At 61.1% G+C, this 15,738-nt stretch overlaps 2 protein-coding genes and 3 non-coding genes across 5 annotated transcripts in view; 1 reads left to right on the top strand and 4 right to left on the bottom strand.

The window, feature by feature from the left end:
• Positions 1 to 29: 29 nt before the first annotated feature.
• RPL23 (ribosomal protein L23) lies at positions 30 to 4,247 on the bottom strand. The gene is made up of 5 exons (XM_064174531.1): positions 4,150 to 4,247; positions 3,820 to 3,903; positions 2,764 to 2,892; positions 1,347 to 1,460; positions 30 to 151 (listed from the first exon to the last, which is right to left on the bottom strand). Exons 1-5 carry the CDS (start codon positions 4,160 to 4,162, stop codon positions 69 to 71), a joined length of 423 nt encoding a protein of 140 aa, XP_064030601.1. The 5' UTR covers positions 4,163 to 4,247; the 3' UTR covers positions 30 to 68.
• Positions 2,553 to 2,686, bottom strand: LOC135191976 (small nucleolar RNA SNORA21). The gene has a single exon (XR_010308886.1). It is a non-coding gene; the product is annotated as a small nucleolar RNA SNORA21 (small nucleolar RNA).
• A 1,606-nt stretch (positions 4,248 to 5,853) lies between the features above and the next one.
• On the bottom strand, positions 5,854 to 5,925 carry TRNAC-GCA (transfer RNA cysteine (anticodon GCA)). Its single transcript has one exon. It is a non-coding gene; the product is annotated as a tRNA-Cys (tRNA).
• Positions 5,926 to 9,756: 3,831 nt separating this feature from the next.
• On the bottom strand, positions 9,757 to 9,828 carry TRNAC-GCA (transfer RNA cysteine (anticodon GCA)). The gene has a single exon. It is a non-coding gene; the product is annotated as a tRNA-Cys (tRNA).
• Positions 9,829 to 10,075: 247 nt separating this feature from the next.
• Positions 10,076 to 15,738, top strand: part of LASP1 (LIM and SH3 protein 1) — a 37,574-nt gene continuing 31,911 nt past the window's right edge. Inside the window, exon 1 of the mRNA XM_064174487.1 lies at positions 10,076 to 10,180. Coding sequence (XP_064030557.1) covers positions 10,112 to 10,180 — 69 coding nt within the window. The 5' untranslated portion in view covers positions 10,076 to 10,111. The remainder of the gene's footprint in view (positions 10,181 to 15,738) is intronic.

The raw sequence follows: 15,738 nt of genomic DNA on the forward strand, positions 1-15,738 counted from the left end.
GAGGCTTGGGCCAAGAAGGACACTGCTGCTTTAGGAGAAGGACTTTATTTGGAGCCAGGAGCTGCTGCTCAGGCGATGCTGCCCGCGTTGGAGGCTATCCTGGGCCACAGATCTGCACACTCCTTGGCCACGGGGCCTGTGATGGCAGAGCCTGCAGGAGAGGAGAAGACAATGTCAGAGGTCCAAGCAGGTGCAGAGTTGGCTCAAGAGCAGCACTTCACGCAAGCTCCAGCTGAGGCCACATCAGCTCTCCTGATTGCTCCTGCCCAGGACAGCTCAGCCATGCTGCCCACCCCACCCCTCTCCACCTTCCTTTCATAGTTGGCTTGGAAGGGACCTTAAGGACCATCCAGTTCCAACCTCCTGCCATGGGCACAGACACCTTCTACCAGGGCAGCTTGCTCAAAGACTCACCCAGCCTGGTCTTGACCACCTGCAGGCTTGGAGGCTGCACAGCTTCTCTGGGCAACCTCTTCCAGGGTCTCATCAGTGGCAAGAATTTCTTCCTCATGTCCAAGCTAAGTCTCCCCTGCTCCAGTTCCAATCCATTCCCCCTTGTCCCATCACTCCCAACCCTTCTCCTGGGACTGGAGGAAGCTCAGAGGTCTCCCTGGAACATTCTCCTCTCCAGGCTGAACAGTCCCAACTCCCCCAGCCTGTCCACACAGAGGAGGTTCTGCATCCCTCTGGACCATCTTTGTGGCCTTCTCTGGACCCACTCTTGACAGCCCTCTTGTGTGGGGGGCTCCAGAGCTAGCCCCAGCAGTGCAGGGGGGAGAGGTCTCAGCAGAGCAAAATCCCCTCCCTCCACATGCTGCCCCATGCTGAGCTCCTCAGCACCCACAAGTCCTTCTCCTCAGGACTCCTCTCTCATCCCTCACCCAGGCACTGCCCCAGCCCTTGCACTGCTCTCCATCCATCCCTCACCCAGCCAGGACTTCAGCCTGGCACTGCCCCAGCCCTTGCACTGCTCTCCATCCACCCCTCACCCAGACAGGACTTCAGCCTGGCACTGCCCCAGCCCTTGCACTGCTCTCCATCCATCCCTCACCCAGCCAGGACTTCAGCCTGGCACTGCCCCAGCCCTTGCACTGCTCCCCATCCATCCCTCACCCAGCCAGGACTTCAGCCTGGCACTGCCCCAGCCCTTGCACTGCTCTCCATCCATCCCTCACCCAGCCAGGACTTCAGCCTGGCACTGCTCTGACTCTCACACTTTACTCCACTGAACCTCATGAGGTTGGCATTAGCCCAGCTCTCATGCCAGGTCCTTCTGGATGGATACCCTTCCCTCCAGCACGTCCCCAAACGTGCCAGGCAGATGCCAGGCAGGCCCTGGCCCATACCTTTCATTTCTCCTTTGTTGTTGACTATCACCCCTGCGTTGTCCTCAAAGTAGAGGAAGACTCCATCTTTCCTGCGGTACGACTTCCGCTGCCGGATCACCACTGCTGGGTGCACTGCCAGGAGAAAGAGAGCAGCTGGGGCTGGCAAACATCACACTGGCTGCCAGGAGAAGCAGAGCCCAGCAGTGGGCACCATGAAGAGCTTCTGCCCAAGCTTAAAACTCAACCCAACAGCTTGAGGATGGGTTCTTGATGCGTCACGTTGGGAGCATTTAGCTAAGAGAAGCATCTCGTGGTCAGAAAGGGCACTGCCAGCTGAGCAGGTAATGCCTGCAGGTGTGCCTGTGTGTGGGCATCACCACCCATGCTGGGCATCAGCAGCATTTATGCTGGGGGATGGACTAGATGACCTTCTCAGAGGTCACATCCAACCCAGACCATTCCATGATCATCACCACCTATGCTTGGGGGTAGGACTATCACAGAACCAAGCAGGCTGGCAGAGAGCTTCAAGCTCAACCAGCCCAGCCTGGCACCCAGCCCTGCCCAACCAACCACACCATGGCACTCAGTGCCCCAGCCAGGCTTGGCTTCAACACCTCCAGCCACACAGACTCCACCACCTCCCTGGGCAGCCCACACTGCTCCTGAGCCAGCCCAGGATGCCAGTGGCTCTGCTGCCCACCTGGGCACTGCTGCCTCCTCTGCAGCTCCTCTCTCACAGCACCCCCAGGGCCCTCTCTGCCTGCCTGCTCTCAGCCACTCTGGCTCCAGCCTGCAGTGCTGCTTGGGGTTGCTGTGGCCAAAGTGCAGAACCTGCCCTTGGCCTTCTTCAGCCTCCTCCCCTTGGCCTCTGCCCACCCATGCAGCCTGCCCAGGTCCCTCTGCAGGGCTCTGCTCCCCTCCAGCATCTCCACACTGCTCCTAGCTTGGTGCCAGCTGCACACTCACTGCTGCTGGACTCAATGCCCTGCTCCGGATCACCAATAAAGACCTTTGGAGGTCACTTCCATCCCAAACCCATCTGGCATTCCACCATCATCCTCAACACCATCAGCGCTTGGGCACCATCATCTCCACCTACACCTCAGCACCATCATCCACCCACTCCTAAGCAATTGTTTTCCCCACCCCTATCTCCAGGCACACCACCAACACCCAGCAGCAACCTCTTGTCCCAACGCTGACCCCAGCTCCTCTGGTGCCAGCTGTGCCAGCGCCGATTGAAGCCAGCAGCACAAGCTGCCACTTCACCCAACAGCGATGCCTTTGCTCTGCCCTTCCACGACAACTCACCGGGCCACGGGGCACAGGCCCAGCCAGTGCTTTTTTAGAAGGGTGAAAGGTCAAAGCCCATGGATTTGGTGCCCCCCTCCCAGGTGGGTGCAAGAGCAGGCACAGGGCTCCCCACACTCACCCTTCTTGCGCAGCTCTGGCTTGCCCTTCTTGACGGTGGCCATCACCATGTCGCCCACGCCGGCGGCTGGCAGCCTGTTGAGGCGTCCCTTGATGCCCTTCACCGAGATGATGTAGAGGTTCTTGGCACCTAACAGAGGGGCACACTGGCATTACCTGCTAGAAAGAGGTGAGTCCAACCCCTCCGAGCCTGGGAGCAGCTCTCTGGCACCCACCTTGGGGCCTACAGCTGCAGATGGAGGTCTGCCAGGCCACCAGCGCCACTGCGCCCAGCACAAAGTCATCCTGGTGAATGCCAGGCGACTCCTGGCATTCAAAGACCTCGTCAATAGTCCCTCCCCAGCCCTCCTGGAGCCCCCTTCAGATCCTGAAAGGACACTCCAAGGGCTCCTCCAAGCCTTCTCTTCTCCAGGCTGCACAGTCCCAACTCTCTCAGCCTGTGCTCAGAGCAGAGCTGCTGCAGCCCTCTGAGCCTCCTCTGGACTGGCTCCAACACTTCCATGTCCTGCTTGTGTCAGGGGCCCAGAACTGCACCCAGGACTGCAGGTGGGGTGTGAGGAGAGCAGAGCCAAGGGGCAGAATCCCCTCCCTTGCCCTGTGCCCACACTGCTCTGGCTGCAGCCCAGCCCAGGGTTGCTGTCTGGGCTGCACTCACACTGCAGGCTCACACAAAGCCCCCTCTGAGCTTTGCATCAGCCCAGACCCCCAGGTCCCGTTCCTCAGGTCTGCTCTCAGCCATTCCCCACCCAGCCTGGAGCTGTGTTTGGGAGCTCAAGGCACCAGCACCACACCGGCTCCGCGCACCGCTGGGAAGACTCTGCCCTTGTCTGATCACCGACTGAAGCCTCCAGCATGGGGCTGCAGCTTCACCCAGAAGCGATCCCGTTGCTGTCTCCTCCCACGACATCTCGCCGAGCCACCAGCACAGGCCCCACGAGAGCTTTTCAGAAGGAAAAGGAGCTTTCGCCAGCTCCTTCCACGCTCGCTTCGCCCTCACGCCACGGCGGCCGCCGCCCGCCCGAGCCCCGCAGGCGCAGCGTGAGGCGAGGCCGCTCACCTGTGTTGTCCGCGCAGTTAATCACAGCTCCCACCGGCAGACCGAGGGAGATGCGGAACTTCGCACCGGAGGACCCTCCGCGTCCTGCGGGGCGAGAAGAGGATTAAGGCCCCGGCAGCTGAGCGGGCGGCGGGGAGCAGGCCCAGCCCCGCCGGGCCCTGTTTTGGGCCGGCCAGAGAAAGCAGCTGCGGCCTCCGTTCTCCAAGCCATAGCTCCACCAGACCCCGCCCGAACAGTCATCCAGGCCGCCCCCGGGCCGGAGCACCGGGAAGCGGCGGATGGAGCTGGATAGCGCCGCCGCCCCCACGCCGGGCCCGGCAGCTGCCTCACCTCGCTTAGACATCTTGGCGCCGGAAGAGAGGGAGAGGCGCAGAGCACGCCGGGATATGGGGCGGCCCCGCCCCCCCCCGCGGCTCGGGGTGTCACGTGACAGCGAGGCAAGCCACGTGACGCGCTCAGCCCTGACCCCACCCCCCCGCGGCAGCGCCCCCTAGGGTCATAGAGCCGCAGAGACATAGAGCCGCAGAGACATAGAGCCATAGAGCCGCAGAGACATAGAGCCGCAGAGACATAGAGCTGCAGAGACATAGAGACACAGAGCCATAGAGACATAGAGCCATAGAGACATAGAGACATAGAGACATAGAGCCGCAGAGACATAGAGCCACAGAGACATAGAGCCGCAGAGACATAGAGCCATAGAGCCGCAGAGACATAGAGACATAGAGACATAGAGCCGCAGAGACATAGAGCCGCAGAGACATAGAGCCGCAGAGACATAGAGCCGCAGAGACATAGAGCCATAGAGCCGCAGAGACATAGAGCCGCAGAGACATAGAGCCGCAGAGACATAGAGCCGCAGAGACATAGAGCCATAGAGCCGCAGAGACATAGAGACATAGAGACATAGAGCCGCAGAGACATAGAGCCGCAGAGACATAGAGCCGCAGAGACATAGAGACACAGAGCCATAGAGACATAGAGCCATAGAGACATAGAGACATAGAGACATAGAGCCGCAGAGACATAGAGCCACAGAGCCACAGAGCCATAGAGCCACAGAACCCAGCAGGCTGGCAGAGAGCTCCAAGCTCCCCCAGCCCAGCCTGGCACCCAGCCTGGCACCCAGCCCTGCCCAACCAACCACACCATGGCACTCAGTGCCCCAGCCAGCCTTGGCCTCAACATCTCCAGCCATGGGCACTGCACCACCTCCCTGGGCAGCCCATTCCAGTGCCAATCACTCTCTCTGCCAGCAGCTTCCTCCTCACATCCAGCCTGAGCCTGCCCTGCCACAGCTTCAGCCTGGGGCCCCTTCTTCTGGCCCTGGGGGCCTGGCAGCAGAGCCCAACCCCACCTGGCTACAGCCTCCCTGCAGGCAGCTGCAGGCAGCAATCAGCTCTGCCCTGAGCCTCCTCTACTGCAGGCTGCACCCCCCCAGCTCCCTCAGCCTCTCCTCACAGGGCTGTGCTCCAGGCCCCTCCCCAGCCTTGCTGCCCTGCTCTGGGCACCTGCCAGCACCTCAGCATCCCTCTGCAATGGAGGAGCCCAGAGCTGGACACAGCACTGCAGGGGTGTCCTGAGCAGTGCTGAGCACAGGGGCACAAGAACCTCCCTGCTCCTGCTGCCCACACTGCTCCTGAGCCAGCCCAGGATGCCATTGGCTCTGCTGCCCACCTGGGCACTGCTGCCTCCTCTGCAGCTCCTCTCTGCCAGCACCCCCAGGGCCCTCTCTGCCTGCCTGCTCTCAGCCACTCTGGCCCCAGCCTGCAGTGCTGCTTGGGGTTGCTGTGGCCAAAGTGCAGAACCTGCCCTTGGCCTTGTTCAATCCCATCCCGCTGGGACTGGTTCCCATTGGAAACAGTTTGGGGGGCAAAAATTCCTTCATTGTAGGGGTTGGGGAAGGGGAGAGGAGGAAGAGAGTGGGAGGAAAAGGGGAGGAAATGGTAAAAAAAGGGAGGAAGAGTTAAAAAGGGGGGGGGTGGAGTAAAAAGAGGGAGGAAGAGTTAAAAAGGGGGAGGGGGGTAAGAAAAGAGGGGGAACCCGGATTTGAACCGGGGACCTCTTGATCTGCAGTCAAATGCTCTGCCACTGAGCTATTCCCCCGCGAGTCTGTGAGGTTCTTCCACGCTACTTTCCCCTCGCTGCCGCCGGTCTGCCAGACACTGGAGCCGGTGATAAAGTACCCTAAGATCGCTCTGCGGGGAAGAAGCTCTTTGCACAATCCCCTCCAGAATCGCCCTGCCGGGACTGCACCAACGGGGACCGGGCACGACACCCTCGGCTCTCTGCTACTGGGGCTGCTTGGAGACAGAGTGGTGGGAGCCGGGACCCCTCCCCAGGGGATGGAGTGGTGAGCAGCACCACCCCATCCCTCGGGTCTTGTTCTTGCTGAGACCATCCATCAAGGAGACCGCCGAGAAATGAAGTCGGTAAAGCCCCTGCTGTGTCGGTAAAGCCTCTTCTGTGTCCCCCGTGGGAGCTGCCCTCGTCTGGGTCGTGCCTCCACGGGAGCTGCTCAGCTCCGGTGACTCCGGCGCCGTTTCACCTCCCAGCGGAGGAGTTTCGCCTGCGGCCGTCGATGGTTCTTTGGTTACTCAGCGGTCGCTCGGATCTAACCCAAACGAGTGGGAGGATGCTTGAGACGTCAGGCACCGAGTCCCCAGCACGGCACAGGCAGGGACCTGTTGGAGCAGGGCCAGAGGAAGCCAGGGCGGTGCTGGAAGGGCTCTGCTGCGGGGCCAGGCTGGCAGAGTTGGGCTTGGGCAGCCTGGAGAAGAGAAGGCTGCAGGGAGACCTTCTGGTGGCCTTTTGATGCTTCAAAGGGGACAAGCAGAAAGCTGGGGACAGAGTTTTGAGCAGGAACAGGACAAAGGGTGAAGGTTTAAACTAAAAGAAGGAGATTTAAACTGGAGAGAAAGGAGAAACAGTTGGACCCTGAGGGTGGGGAGAGCCTGGCTAAGCTTGCCCAGAGAGGTTGGAGCTGCCCCATGCCTGCCACCATCCCAGGGCTGGTTGTCTGGGGGGCTCTGAGCAGCCTGCTGTAGGCTGGGGCTGTCCCTGCTGGCTTGCAGGGGGGCTCCTCTAGATGACCTTTCAAGGTCCCTCCAAACCAAACCCTTCATTTTACTACGATTTTATGTTTCTCATGAGAAGGAGCAAGAAAAGCTTTGCATTTGGAGCTGGGTTCAGGTGGAGCAGTGAGCTGGGCTTTGGTGGAGCAGTGAGCTGGGTTTTGGTGGAGCAGTGAGCTGGGTTCAGGTGGAGCAGTGAGCTGGGTTCAGGTGGAGCAGTGAGCTGGGCTTGGTGGAGCAGTGAGCTGGGTTCAGGTGGAGCAGTGAGCTGGGCTTGGTGGAGCAGTGAGCTGGGTTCAGGTGGAGCAGTGAGCTGGGTTCAGGTGGAGCAGTGAGCTGGGTTCAGGTGGAGCAGTGAGCTGGGTTCAGGTGGAGCAGTGAGCTGGGCTTGGTGGAGCAGTGAGCTGGGTTCAGGTGGAGCAGTGAGCTGGGCTTGGTGGAGCAGTGAGCTGGGTTCAGGTGGAGCAGTGAGCTGGGCTTGGTGGAGCAGTGAGCTGGGTTCAGGTGGAGCAGTGAGCTGGGTTCAGGTGGAGCAGTGAGCTGGGTTCAGGTGGAGCAGTGAGCTGGGCTTGGTGGAGCAGTGAGCTGGGTTCAGGTGGAGCAGTGAGCTGGGTTCAGGTGGAGCAGTGAGTGGGGCTCAGGTGAAGCAGTGAGATGGGTTCAGGTGAAGCAGTGAGATGGGTTCAGGTGAAGCAGTGAGCTGGGCTTGGTGGAGCAGTGAGCTGGGCTTGGTGGAGCAGTGAGCTGGGTTCAGGTGGAGCAGTGAGCTGGGCTTTGGTGGAGCAGTGAGCTGGGTTCAGGTGGAGCAGTGAGCTGGGCTTGGTGGAGCAGTGAGCTGGGTTCAGGTGGAGCAGTGAGCTGGGTTCAGGTGGAGCAGTGAGTGGGGCTCAGGTGAAGCAGTGAGATGGGTTCAGGTGAAGCAGTGAGCTGGGCTTGGTGGAGCAGTGAGCTGGCTTCAGGTGGAGCAGTGAGCTGGGTTCAGGTGGAGCAGTGAGCTGGGCTTTGGTGGAGCAGTGAGCTGGGTTCAGGTGGAGCAGTGAGCTGGGCTTGGTGGAGCAGTGAGCTGGGTTCAGGTGGAGCAGTGAGCTGGGTTCAGGTGGAGCAGTGAGCTGGGTTCAGGTGGAGCAGTGAGCTGGGCTTTGGTGGAGCAGTGAGCTGGGTTCAGGTGGAGCAGTGAGCTGGGCTTTGGTGGAGCAGTGAGCTGGGTTTTGGTGGAGCAGTGAGCTGGGTTCAGGTGGAGCAGTGAGCTGGGTTCAGGTGGAGCAGTGAGCTGGGCTTGGTGGAGCAGTGAGCTGGGTTCAGGTGGAGCAGTGAGCTGGGTTCAGGTGGAGCAGTGAGCTGGGCTTTGGTGGAGCAGTGAGCTGGGTTCAGGTGGAGCAGTGAGCTGGGCTTTGGTGGAGCAGTGAGCTGGGTTTTGGTGGAGCAGTGAGCTGGGTTCAGGTGGAGCAGTGAGCTGGGTTTTGGTGGAGCAGTGAGCTGGGTTCAGGTGGAGCAGTGAGCTGGGTTCAGGTGGAGCATTGAGCTGGGTTCAGGTGGAGCAGTGAGCTGGGTTCAGGTGGAGCAGTGAGCTGGGTTCAGGTGGAGCAGTGAGCTGGGTTCAGGTGGAGCAGTGAGCTGGGCTTGGTGGAGCATTGAGCTGGGTTCAGGTGGAGCAGTGAGCTGGGCTTGGTGGAGCAGTGTCCTCAGCTGTCCCCGACAAGGGGCGAGGCGAGCACCCAGAACGTGTGGGTGACACTGATCCACCCTCATCACCCAGCAACATCTCCTCAGCCAAGAGCGGAAAATCCTCCCACCTGCATCCCAAAACGTCGGATGAGCAGGAAAAAACACCCAACAAACCTCCTCATTTTAAACCACAAGGAGGCAGGAAAAGAAGGGAGAGGCTTGGGTAAAGTGGGCGAGCTGATGCAGAACGGAATGAATCCTAGAACCCAGCAGGCTGGCAGAGAGCTCCAAGCTCCCCCAGCCCAGCCTGGCACCCAGCCCTGCCCAACCAACCACACCATGGCACTCAGTGCCCCAGCCAGGCTTGGCCTCAACACCTCCAGCCATGGGCACTGCACCACCTCCCTGGGCAGCCCATTCCAGTGCCAATCACTCTCTCTGCCAGCAGCTTCCTCCTCACATCCAGCCTGAGCCTGCCCTGCCACAGCTTCAGCCTGGGGCCCCTTCTTCTGGCCCTGGGGGCCTGGCAGCAGAGCCCAACCCCACCTGGCTACAGCCTCCCTGCAGGCAGCTGCAGGCAGCAATGAGCTCTGCCCTGAGCCTCCTCTGCTGCAGGCTGCACCCCCCCAGCTCCCTCAGCCTCTCCTCACAGGCTGTGCTCCAGGCCCCTCCCCAGCCTTGCTGCCCTGCTCTGGGCACCTGCCAGCACCTCAGCAGCTCTCTGCAATGGAGGAGCCCAGAGCTGGACACAGCACTGCAGGGGTGTCCTGAGCAGTGCTGAGCACAGGGGCACAAGAACCTCCCTGCTCCTGCTGCCCACACTGCTCCTGAGCCAGCCCAGGCTGCCATTGGCTCTGCTGCCCACCTGGGCACTGCTGCCTCCTCTGCAGCTCCTCTCTGCCAGCACCCCCAGGGCCCTCTCTGCCTGCCTGCTCTCAGCAGGGGCTGTTGTCACCAAAACGTAGGACACCTTCCAGCACCTCAACATCTCTCCTGAACTGAGGAGCCGAGAAGTGCACACAGGACTCGAGGTGTGGCCTGAGCAGGTGAGGAATCTGCCTCGCTCCTAACCGTCCCGTAAAGAAGTTAAATATTCCCCGGAGGTACAATTCGAGTGTAAGAGGTTGGGGGAAAAAAAAAAAGCCAAGCGACCAAAACCTTAGGAAAGAAAACCGTAAGCGGCCAAAAGCTAACCGGGAGGGGGCACCCGGATTTGAACCAGGGACCTCTTGATCTGCAGTCAAATGCTCTACCACTGAGCTATACCCCCGCGCTCCTACCGCCGCCTGCCGGGGCCGCACTTACAGCGTCCCCTACGCATGCGCAGTCCCCGCGGGCCACGTTAAAGAGTGCGAGTTGCGCATGCGTGAAACGGACACGCCGAGGGCGTGGCTGTTGCATCCCGGGGCGTGGTCCACGATGGCTCCGCCCTGTCCGTCGTCCCGTCGTCCCGTCCCCCCCCCCCCCGGCTATAAAAGGCTGGAGCGGAGCGGGCGGAGGCTCAGTCGCGGCTGCTGCGGGTGGGAGCGAGGCAGTTTCCCCCCACCCCAGCCATGAATCCCAACTGTGCTCGCTGCGGGAAGATCGTTTACCCCACCGAGAAGGTGAACTGCCTCGATAAGGTGAGCTGGTGGCGTGGGGAGGGACTCGCGTGGGCTTGGCGACAGTGTGGGGGGGGTGTCGGCTAAGCATTTGGGGCTTCCCCCCCTCCCCCCGTGGGGGGGTTGTGTCCTTGCTGCTCGTTCTTATCTTAGGGTCTGATGTGGGGGAAGAGGAAGTGGCTGTTGAGATGCTTAGCGTGGGGGGAAGAGTTTGTGGGGTCACCCGTGGGGCTGCCCTTGAGTGGGCTGATTCTTTGCCCCCCCCCCCCACTTCGGCCTTGAAGGGCTTCTCCACGCTGCTCATCCTTACCTTAACGTGGGGAGCAGGGACATGGTCTGCGAGACCCTCTCCGTCTGGTCGGGTGAGACGAGACTCTCGGGGATCCCCCACCCGTGGGGGGCTGCCCTGGCGTGGGATGGGCTTTCATCCCCTCCAGCCCTTTAGTGGGGGCAATCCCAGCAGACCGCCCCCTCTTAGCTTAAGGTCTGCTCTGAGGAGTCGGCCATAGGATTGGATGGAAACCTCCACGGAGCTGCCCCACGTTGGTTTCGTTCCCCTCCCCCCCCCCCCCTCCCCTTCACCACTATCTCAGCGTCTGCTCTGTGAATGGAGCCGGAACAGGGGGTCCGGGGTGGGGGGGGGGGGAAGATGTCCCCCGTGGGGCTACCCTACGCCGGGGTCGTTCTGGATGCTCTCCTCTCGGGAGGTGTCTCCACGGTGCCCACTCTGCGCTCGTCGCCTCGGGCATCCCCCTGCTGTAGGACCCACACCCTGGTGCCAGCGCTCCCTGGGGAGCACAAACCTCTCCCCCGAGTGTCTGGAGCTGTTTTCCCTGCCTAGAAGGGAAAGAGACAGCAGCAAACTGGAGGGGTTGGGGAAGCTACAGCTGGGGGAGACCACTGGAAAGCAACAGTTAAAGCTTCCCCCCCCCCCCCCAAAGCTGGGAGCCTCATCTGGTTTCCATTAGCCCAGCTTTGCTTTGCCTTTTCCCCTTCCCTTTCCTCCCTTTTATCCATCCCAATCGATGCTCCTCTGCTCCAGAATCCAATCTTGGTGCTGTCCAAGTGGCTTTTTTTTTTTCCCGTGTCTTCCCCAGGGTGGGGGTGGGGAGGGGAAAAAAAAAACCACCCACCAACCCCCACCACAATTTGCTGCTGGAGGTGAGGTCCAGTGGTGAGGTCTCCATCCCTGGCTGCTGAGCTGTTTTCCCGTGGGATTTACCCTCTTGGAGAGCTGAGCTGCTCTCTTCTCCCCACCCCCCCACCCCCCCCAGTCTCCTCTTCCAGGGTGACCAGTTTAGGGGCTAAAAAAAGGACCTGGGAAGAATGTGTGGATCTGGGCAGCAGCATTCCTGAGCTCCAGCAGACCCTGCTGCTCGCATTTTTGACTGATGAGGTTTCCCTTCCTTGAGCTGGGAAATGGCTTCAAGCTGAACTTTCAGCCTCCCCCCCCCATCCTCCTCCTCCTCTCTCTCTCTCTGTGTCCCAGGGACTGGCCTGGAGATGCTGGAGACAGGGAAGTGCCTCTGGTGTCTGGAATGGTAGCCTCAGAGAGTGCCAGGGATTGGAAGGGACCCAAAGACATCATTGAGCCCAGAGACATCATTGAGCCCAAAGAGATCATCGAGGTTAAACCTCTTCCCCCCCCTGGCCCTGCCAGTCTGTGCTGGCATCCAGTAGCTGGGGAGGGTACCCAGAGGGTGGAGGATGAGGAAGGAGGGGAGGGAGTGACTAGCTGTGGAGGGTACCCAGAGGGTGGAGGATGAGGAAGGAGGGGAGGGAGTGACCTCTGCCTGGGTCGAGGATGATCGTTGAGGTCTCTTCCAACCCAGACCCGTTCTGTGATGCCTCCCTCCTGCCCAGCCAGAGGTTGGGTTTGTGCCCCTTATGCCCTCAGCACACCCGGTGTGCCCCTTGTGCCAGCTGCTGGGGAGTGGGCAGGAGGCTGCTCCCCTCTCTTGCCCCTTTTAGGGGTCTTGTTTGCTTTGTCTTGCTACACTAATCATGGGGGGGGGTGGGGGGTGCAGGATGCCCCTTACTGGGGGTGTGGGAGGGTGCTGGAGGCCTGGAGCAGGCTGCCCAGAGAGGCTGTGGAGGCTCCTTCTGTGCAGTGCTTCCAACACCCCCCCACCCCCCCCCCCACCCCGGGCATTGTGCTGCTGGGCAGGCAGCTGTGGGTGCCCTGCTGGAGCCCTGGGGGGGGGGCCCAGAGGTCCTTCCCAACCTCACCACGCTGGGATTTGGAGTTCTGTGCTCTCAGACCTGCTGTGGGTGCCCTGCTAGGGGCAAGGGGGGGTTGAACTGGTTGATCTTCAGAGGTCCCTTTGAGCTGGGCAGGGGGGGGGTTGGAGTAGCTGAGCTCCAGGGGTCCCTTCCAACCTGGTGAGCAGGGGGGGGTTGGAGTAGGTGAGCTCCAGAGGTCCCTTCCCACCTGGTGAGCAGGGGGGGGTTGGAGTAGGTGAGCTCCAGAGGTCCCTTCCCACCTGGTGAGCAGGGGGGGGTTGGAGTAGGTGAGCTCCAGAGGTCCCTTCTAACCTGTTGGGCAGGGGGGGTTGGATTAGCTGAGCTCTAGAGGTCCCTTCCCACCTGGTGGGCAGGGGGGGGGTTGGAGTAGGTGAGCTCCAGAGGTCCCTTCTAACCTGTTGGGCAGGGGGGGTTGGATTAGCTGAGCTCTAGAGGTCCCTTCCCACCTGGTGGGCAGGGGGGGGTTGGAGTAGGTGAGCTCCAGAGGTCCCTTCCCACCTGGTGAGCAGGGGGGGGTTGGAGTAGGTGAGCTCCAGAGGTCCCTTCCCAACCTGGTGTGCAGTGGGGGGGGGGGGGAGGGTTGCAGTAGCTGCTCTCCAGAGGTCCCTTTTAACCCCTCCACCACCACGCTGGGGCTCTGTGATCTCCACTGTCCCCTCTCCACTTCCCCCCCCCCTCCATGCTCCTCTCCTTGCTGTGGCTTCTGCCTGCAAGAAGCTTCCCTCTCCCCCCCCCCAGGAAGACAGGGGGTGGTTGGAGTGGTTTTTCCACCTGGGATTTTTAATGCTCTACCTGGAGCAAAGTCGAAAGGGCAGCTCTGGGGGGGGGTGGGGGGGGAAGGTGTTGTGGTGCTGTTTGCATAAGAGCTGGAGCTGAACCAGAGGCAGCAACAAGGAAGAGCTGCTGGGGTGGGGGGGGGGGTGGGGGGGAAGTGACTGCACTCAGCTGTGCAGCTTCAGCTTCCACTTGCCTGTGCTGGTGTTTGACAAGCAGATGGGTTTGGTCCCCTCCTTTTTGTTTTGGGGGGGGGGGGGAAGCAGATCAGGGAAGTCTATTCCCCCCCCCCTGAGGTTTGGGTGGTGGTTTTGGGTTTGATTTCAAGCAGGAGAGTGACCTTTTTTTGCTGCCTTTAGCAGCTGCAGAAAGGCAGCAGCTGGAGGAGGGATCCTACCCCCCCCACACACCCCCCCCCCACACCCCCCCCAAAAACCACCTTCCAGCCCCTGCCAGCTCTGACTTGCTGCCACTCAACACTACTTTTTCTGCCTCTTTTTGGCCTTCTCACCTTGCCCCCTGCTTGGGAGAGGGGGTGGGGGGAGGGAAAGGAGCACCCCTGTGCCTCCCTAGCAGATAAGGTGCTGGGCCTGGCTTCCGTGGGGGGGTGGGGGTGGGGGGAAGTGACAGCTCCTGTGTGCCAGGGCTGCAGCTGCTGAGCTCAGAGCTTGCAAAGTGCTTTGCAGCTTCTAAGAGCCACTCTGAGCAGCTCAGCACCCCCACAGCCACTCAGCTCTGGGGTGGGGGGGGGTGGGGGGGCAAGTGGCAGGGTTCCTTGGGTACCCCCAGTCAGGGTTAGGGATCTGCTCCTGTGAGCTCTTAGAGCTGGCTGAGGATGCTCCTGCAGCCCAAGGACTCTGCCCCTTGCTCTGGCTCACCCTCAGCTGCTGGCTCTGGCATGGGGTGTTGGGGGGGGGCTCTGGTATGCCTGTGGAGGGATGCTGGGGGCCTATGGAGGGATGCTGGGGGGCTCTGGTATGACTGGAGGTATGTTGGGGGGGCTCTGGAGGGGTGTTGGGAGTCTCTGGCATGGGCTGTGGAGTGATGTTGAGGTCCTGTGGAGGGATGTTGGGGGGGGCTCTGGAGGGATGTTAGGGGGGCTCTAGCATGGGCTGTGGAGGGATGTTGGGGGCCTGTGGAGGAGTGTTGGGGGGGCTCTGGCATGGGCTGTGGAGGGATGTTGGGGGCCTGTGGAGGAGTGTTGGGGGGGCTCTGGCAGGGGCTGTGGAGGGATGTTGGGGGCCTGTGGAGGAGTGTTGGGGGGCTCTGGCATGGGCTGTGGAGGGATGTTGAGGGGGCTCTGGCAGGGGATGTTGGGGGGGCTCTGACAGGGGATGCTGGGGAGGCTCTGGCATGGGCTGTGGAGGGATGTTGGGTGGCTGTAGAGGGATGTTGGGGGGGCTTTGGGTTGGGGGCCTGTGGAGGAATGTTGTGGGGGCTCTGGCAGGGGATGTGGAGGGGCACAAGAACACCTCCTGTGGCTGTGAGTGGCCCAAGGGGCTCCACCAGGGGAAGAAACTCTTGGCAGGGAGGGTGGGCAGACACTGGGTCAGGTTGTGGATGTTCCCCTCCAGGCAGACCTCAGAGCAACCTTCCATTACCTGAAGGGGCTGCTGGGGAGGGGCTTTGGCCAAGGGAACTGATTCTGCCTCTCTGCTCTGCTCCCCTGAGACCTCCCCTGCAGCTCTGCATCCAGTTCTGGTGCCCCCCAGCACAGGCTGGGCATGGAGCTGCTGGAGTGGATCCAGAGGAGGCCATGAAGAGGATCAGAGAGGTGGAGAACCTCTGCTATGGGGATGGGCTGGGGGGGGGCTGAGGATGTTCAGCCTGGAGGAGGCTCCAGGGAGATCTCAGAGCAGCCTTTCAGTACCTGAAGGGGCTGCAGGAGAGCTGGGGAGGGACTTTGGACAAGGGTTGGGAGTGGCAGGATGAGAGGGGATGGATTGAACTTGAGGAGGGCAGAGTCAGAGGGAAGATGAGGAAGGAACTGTTGGCAGTGAGGGTGTGGGGAGACTCTGGCCCAGGTTTACCCAGGGAGGTTGTGGAGCACAGAAGCACAGAATGGGATCTTTGATCCCATTCTGTGCTTCTGTGCTCCACAACCTCCCTGGAAGTGTTCCAGGACCAGGCTGGATGAGGCCCTGAGCACCCTGGGTTGATAGGAGCTGTCCCTGCCCATGGCTTATGCCCTGCAGCTGGCCCTGGCATCTCCTCCAGCTGCTCACAACACTCCAAGCTTGAACTTGGGAAGCTCAGGAGCTGCTGCTCCTCCTCTGGAAACCCACTTGGAAGTTGTCCTCTTTCTCTGCAGTGCTGCTGGGATTGCTTTTCTCCTTCCCCCCTCCCTCTCCTCTATGCCACTGCTGCTTCAGCCCTCCTTTTAGTGCTGCTTTTACATCCCCCTGGGTCCTGCTGAGGCAGGGTTTAGTGCTGCAAGCCCTGGAATGAAGGGGCAGTGCCCTCCAGGGTGCTCTGCAGCCAGCTCAGAGGGTCCTCAGCAGCAGAACACCTCTGAAGGATGCTTGCTGCAAACCCAGGCAGGCAGAGGAGCATTAATTGCT

Source organism: Pogoniulus pusillus, chromosome 40 (genome assembly GCF_015220805.1).
Source record: "Pogoniulus pusillus isolate bPogPus1 chromosome 40, bPogPus1.pri, whole genome shotgun sequence".
In the NCBI taxonomy this organism is placed as follows: Eukaryota; Metazoa; Chordata; class Aves; order Piciformes; family Lybiidae; genus Pogoniulus; species Pogoniulus pusillus.

Bases quoted from the DNA above. Each gene is read 5' to 3' on its own strand.
- RPL23 (XM_064174531.1), bottom strand. The intron at 1,461-2,763 runs GTGAGTGTGGGG...TTCTCCTGGCAG, and splicing joins GCCAGAGCTGCGCAAGAAGG to TGCACCCAGCAGTGGTGATC. The intron at 152-1,346 runs GTATGGGCCAGG...CCTCTCCTGCAG, and splicing joins CAACAAAGGAGAAATGAAAG to GCTCTGCCATCACAGGCCCC.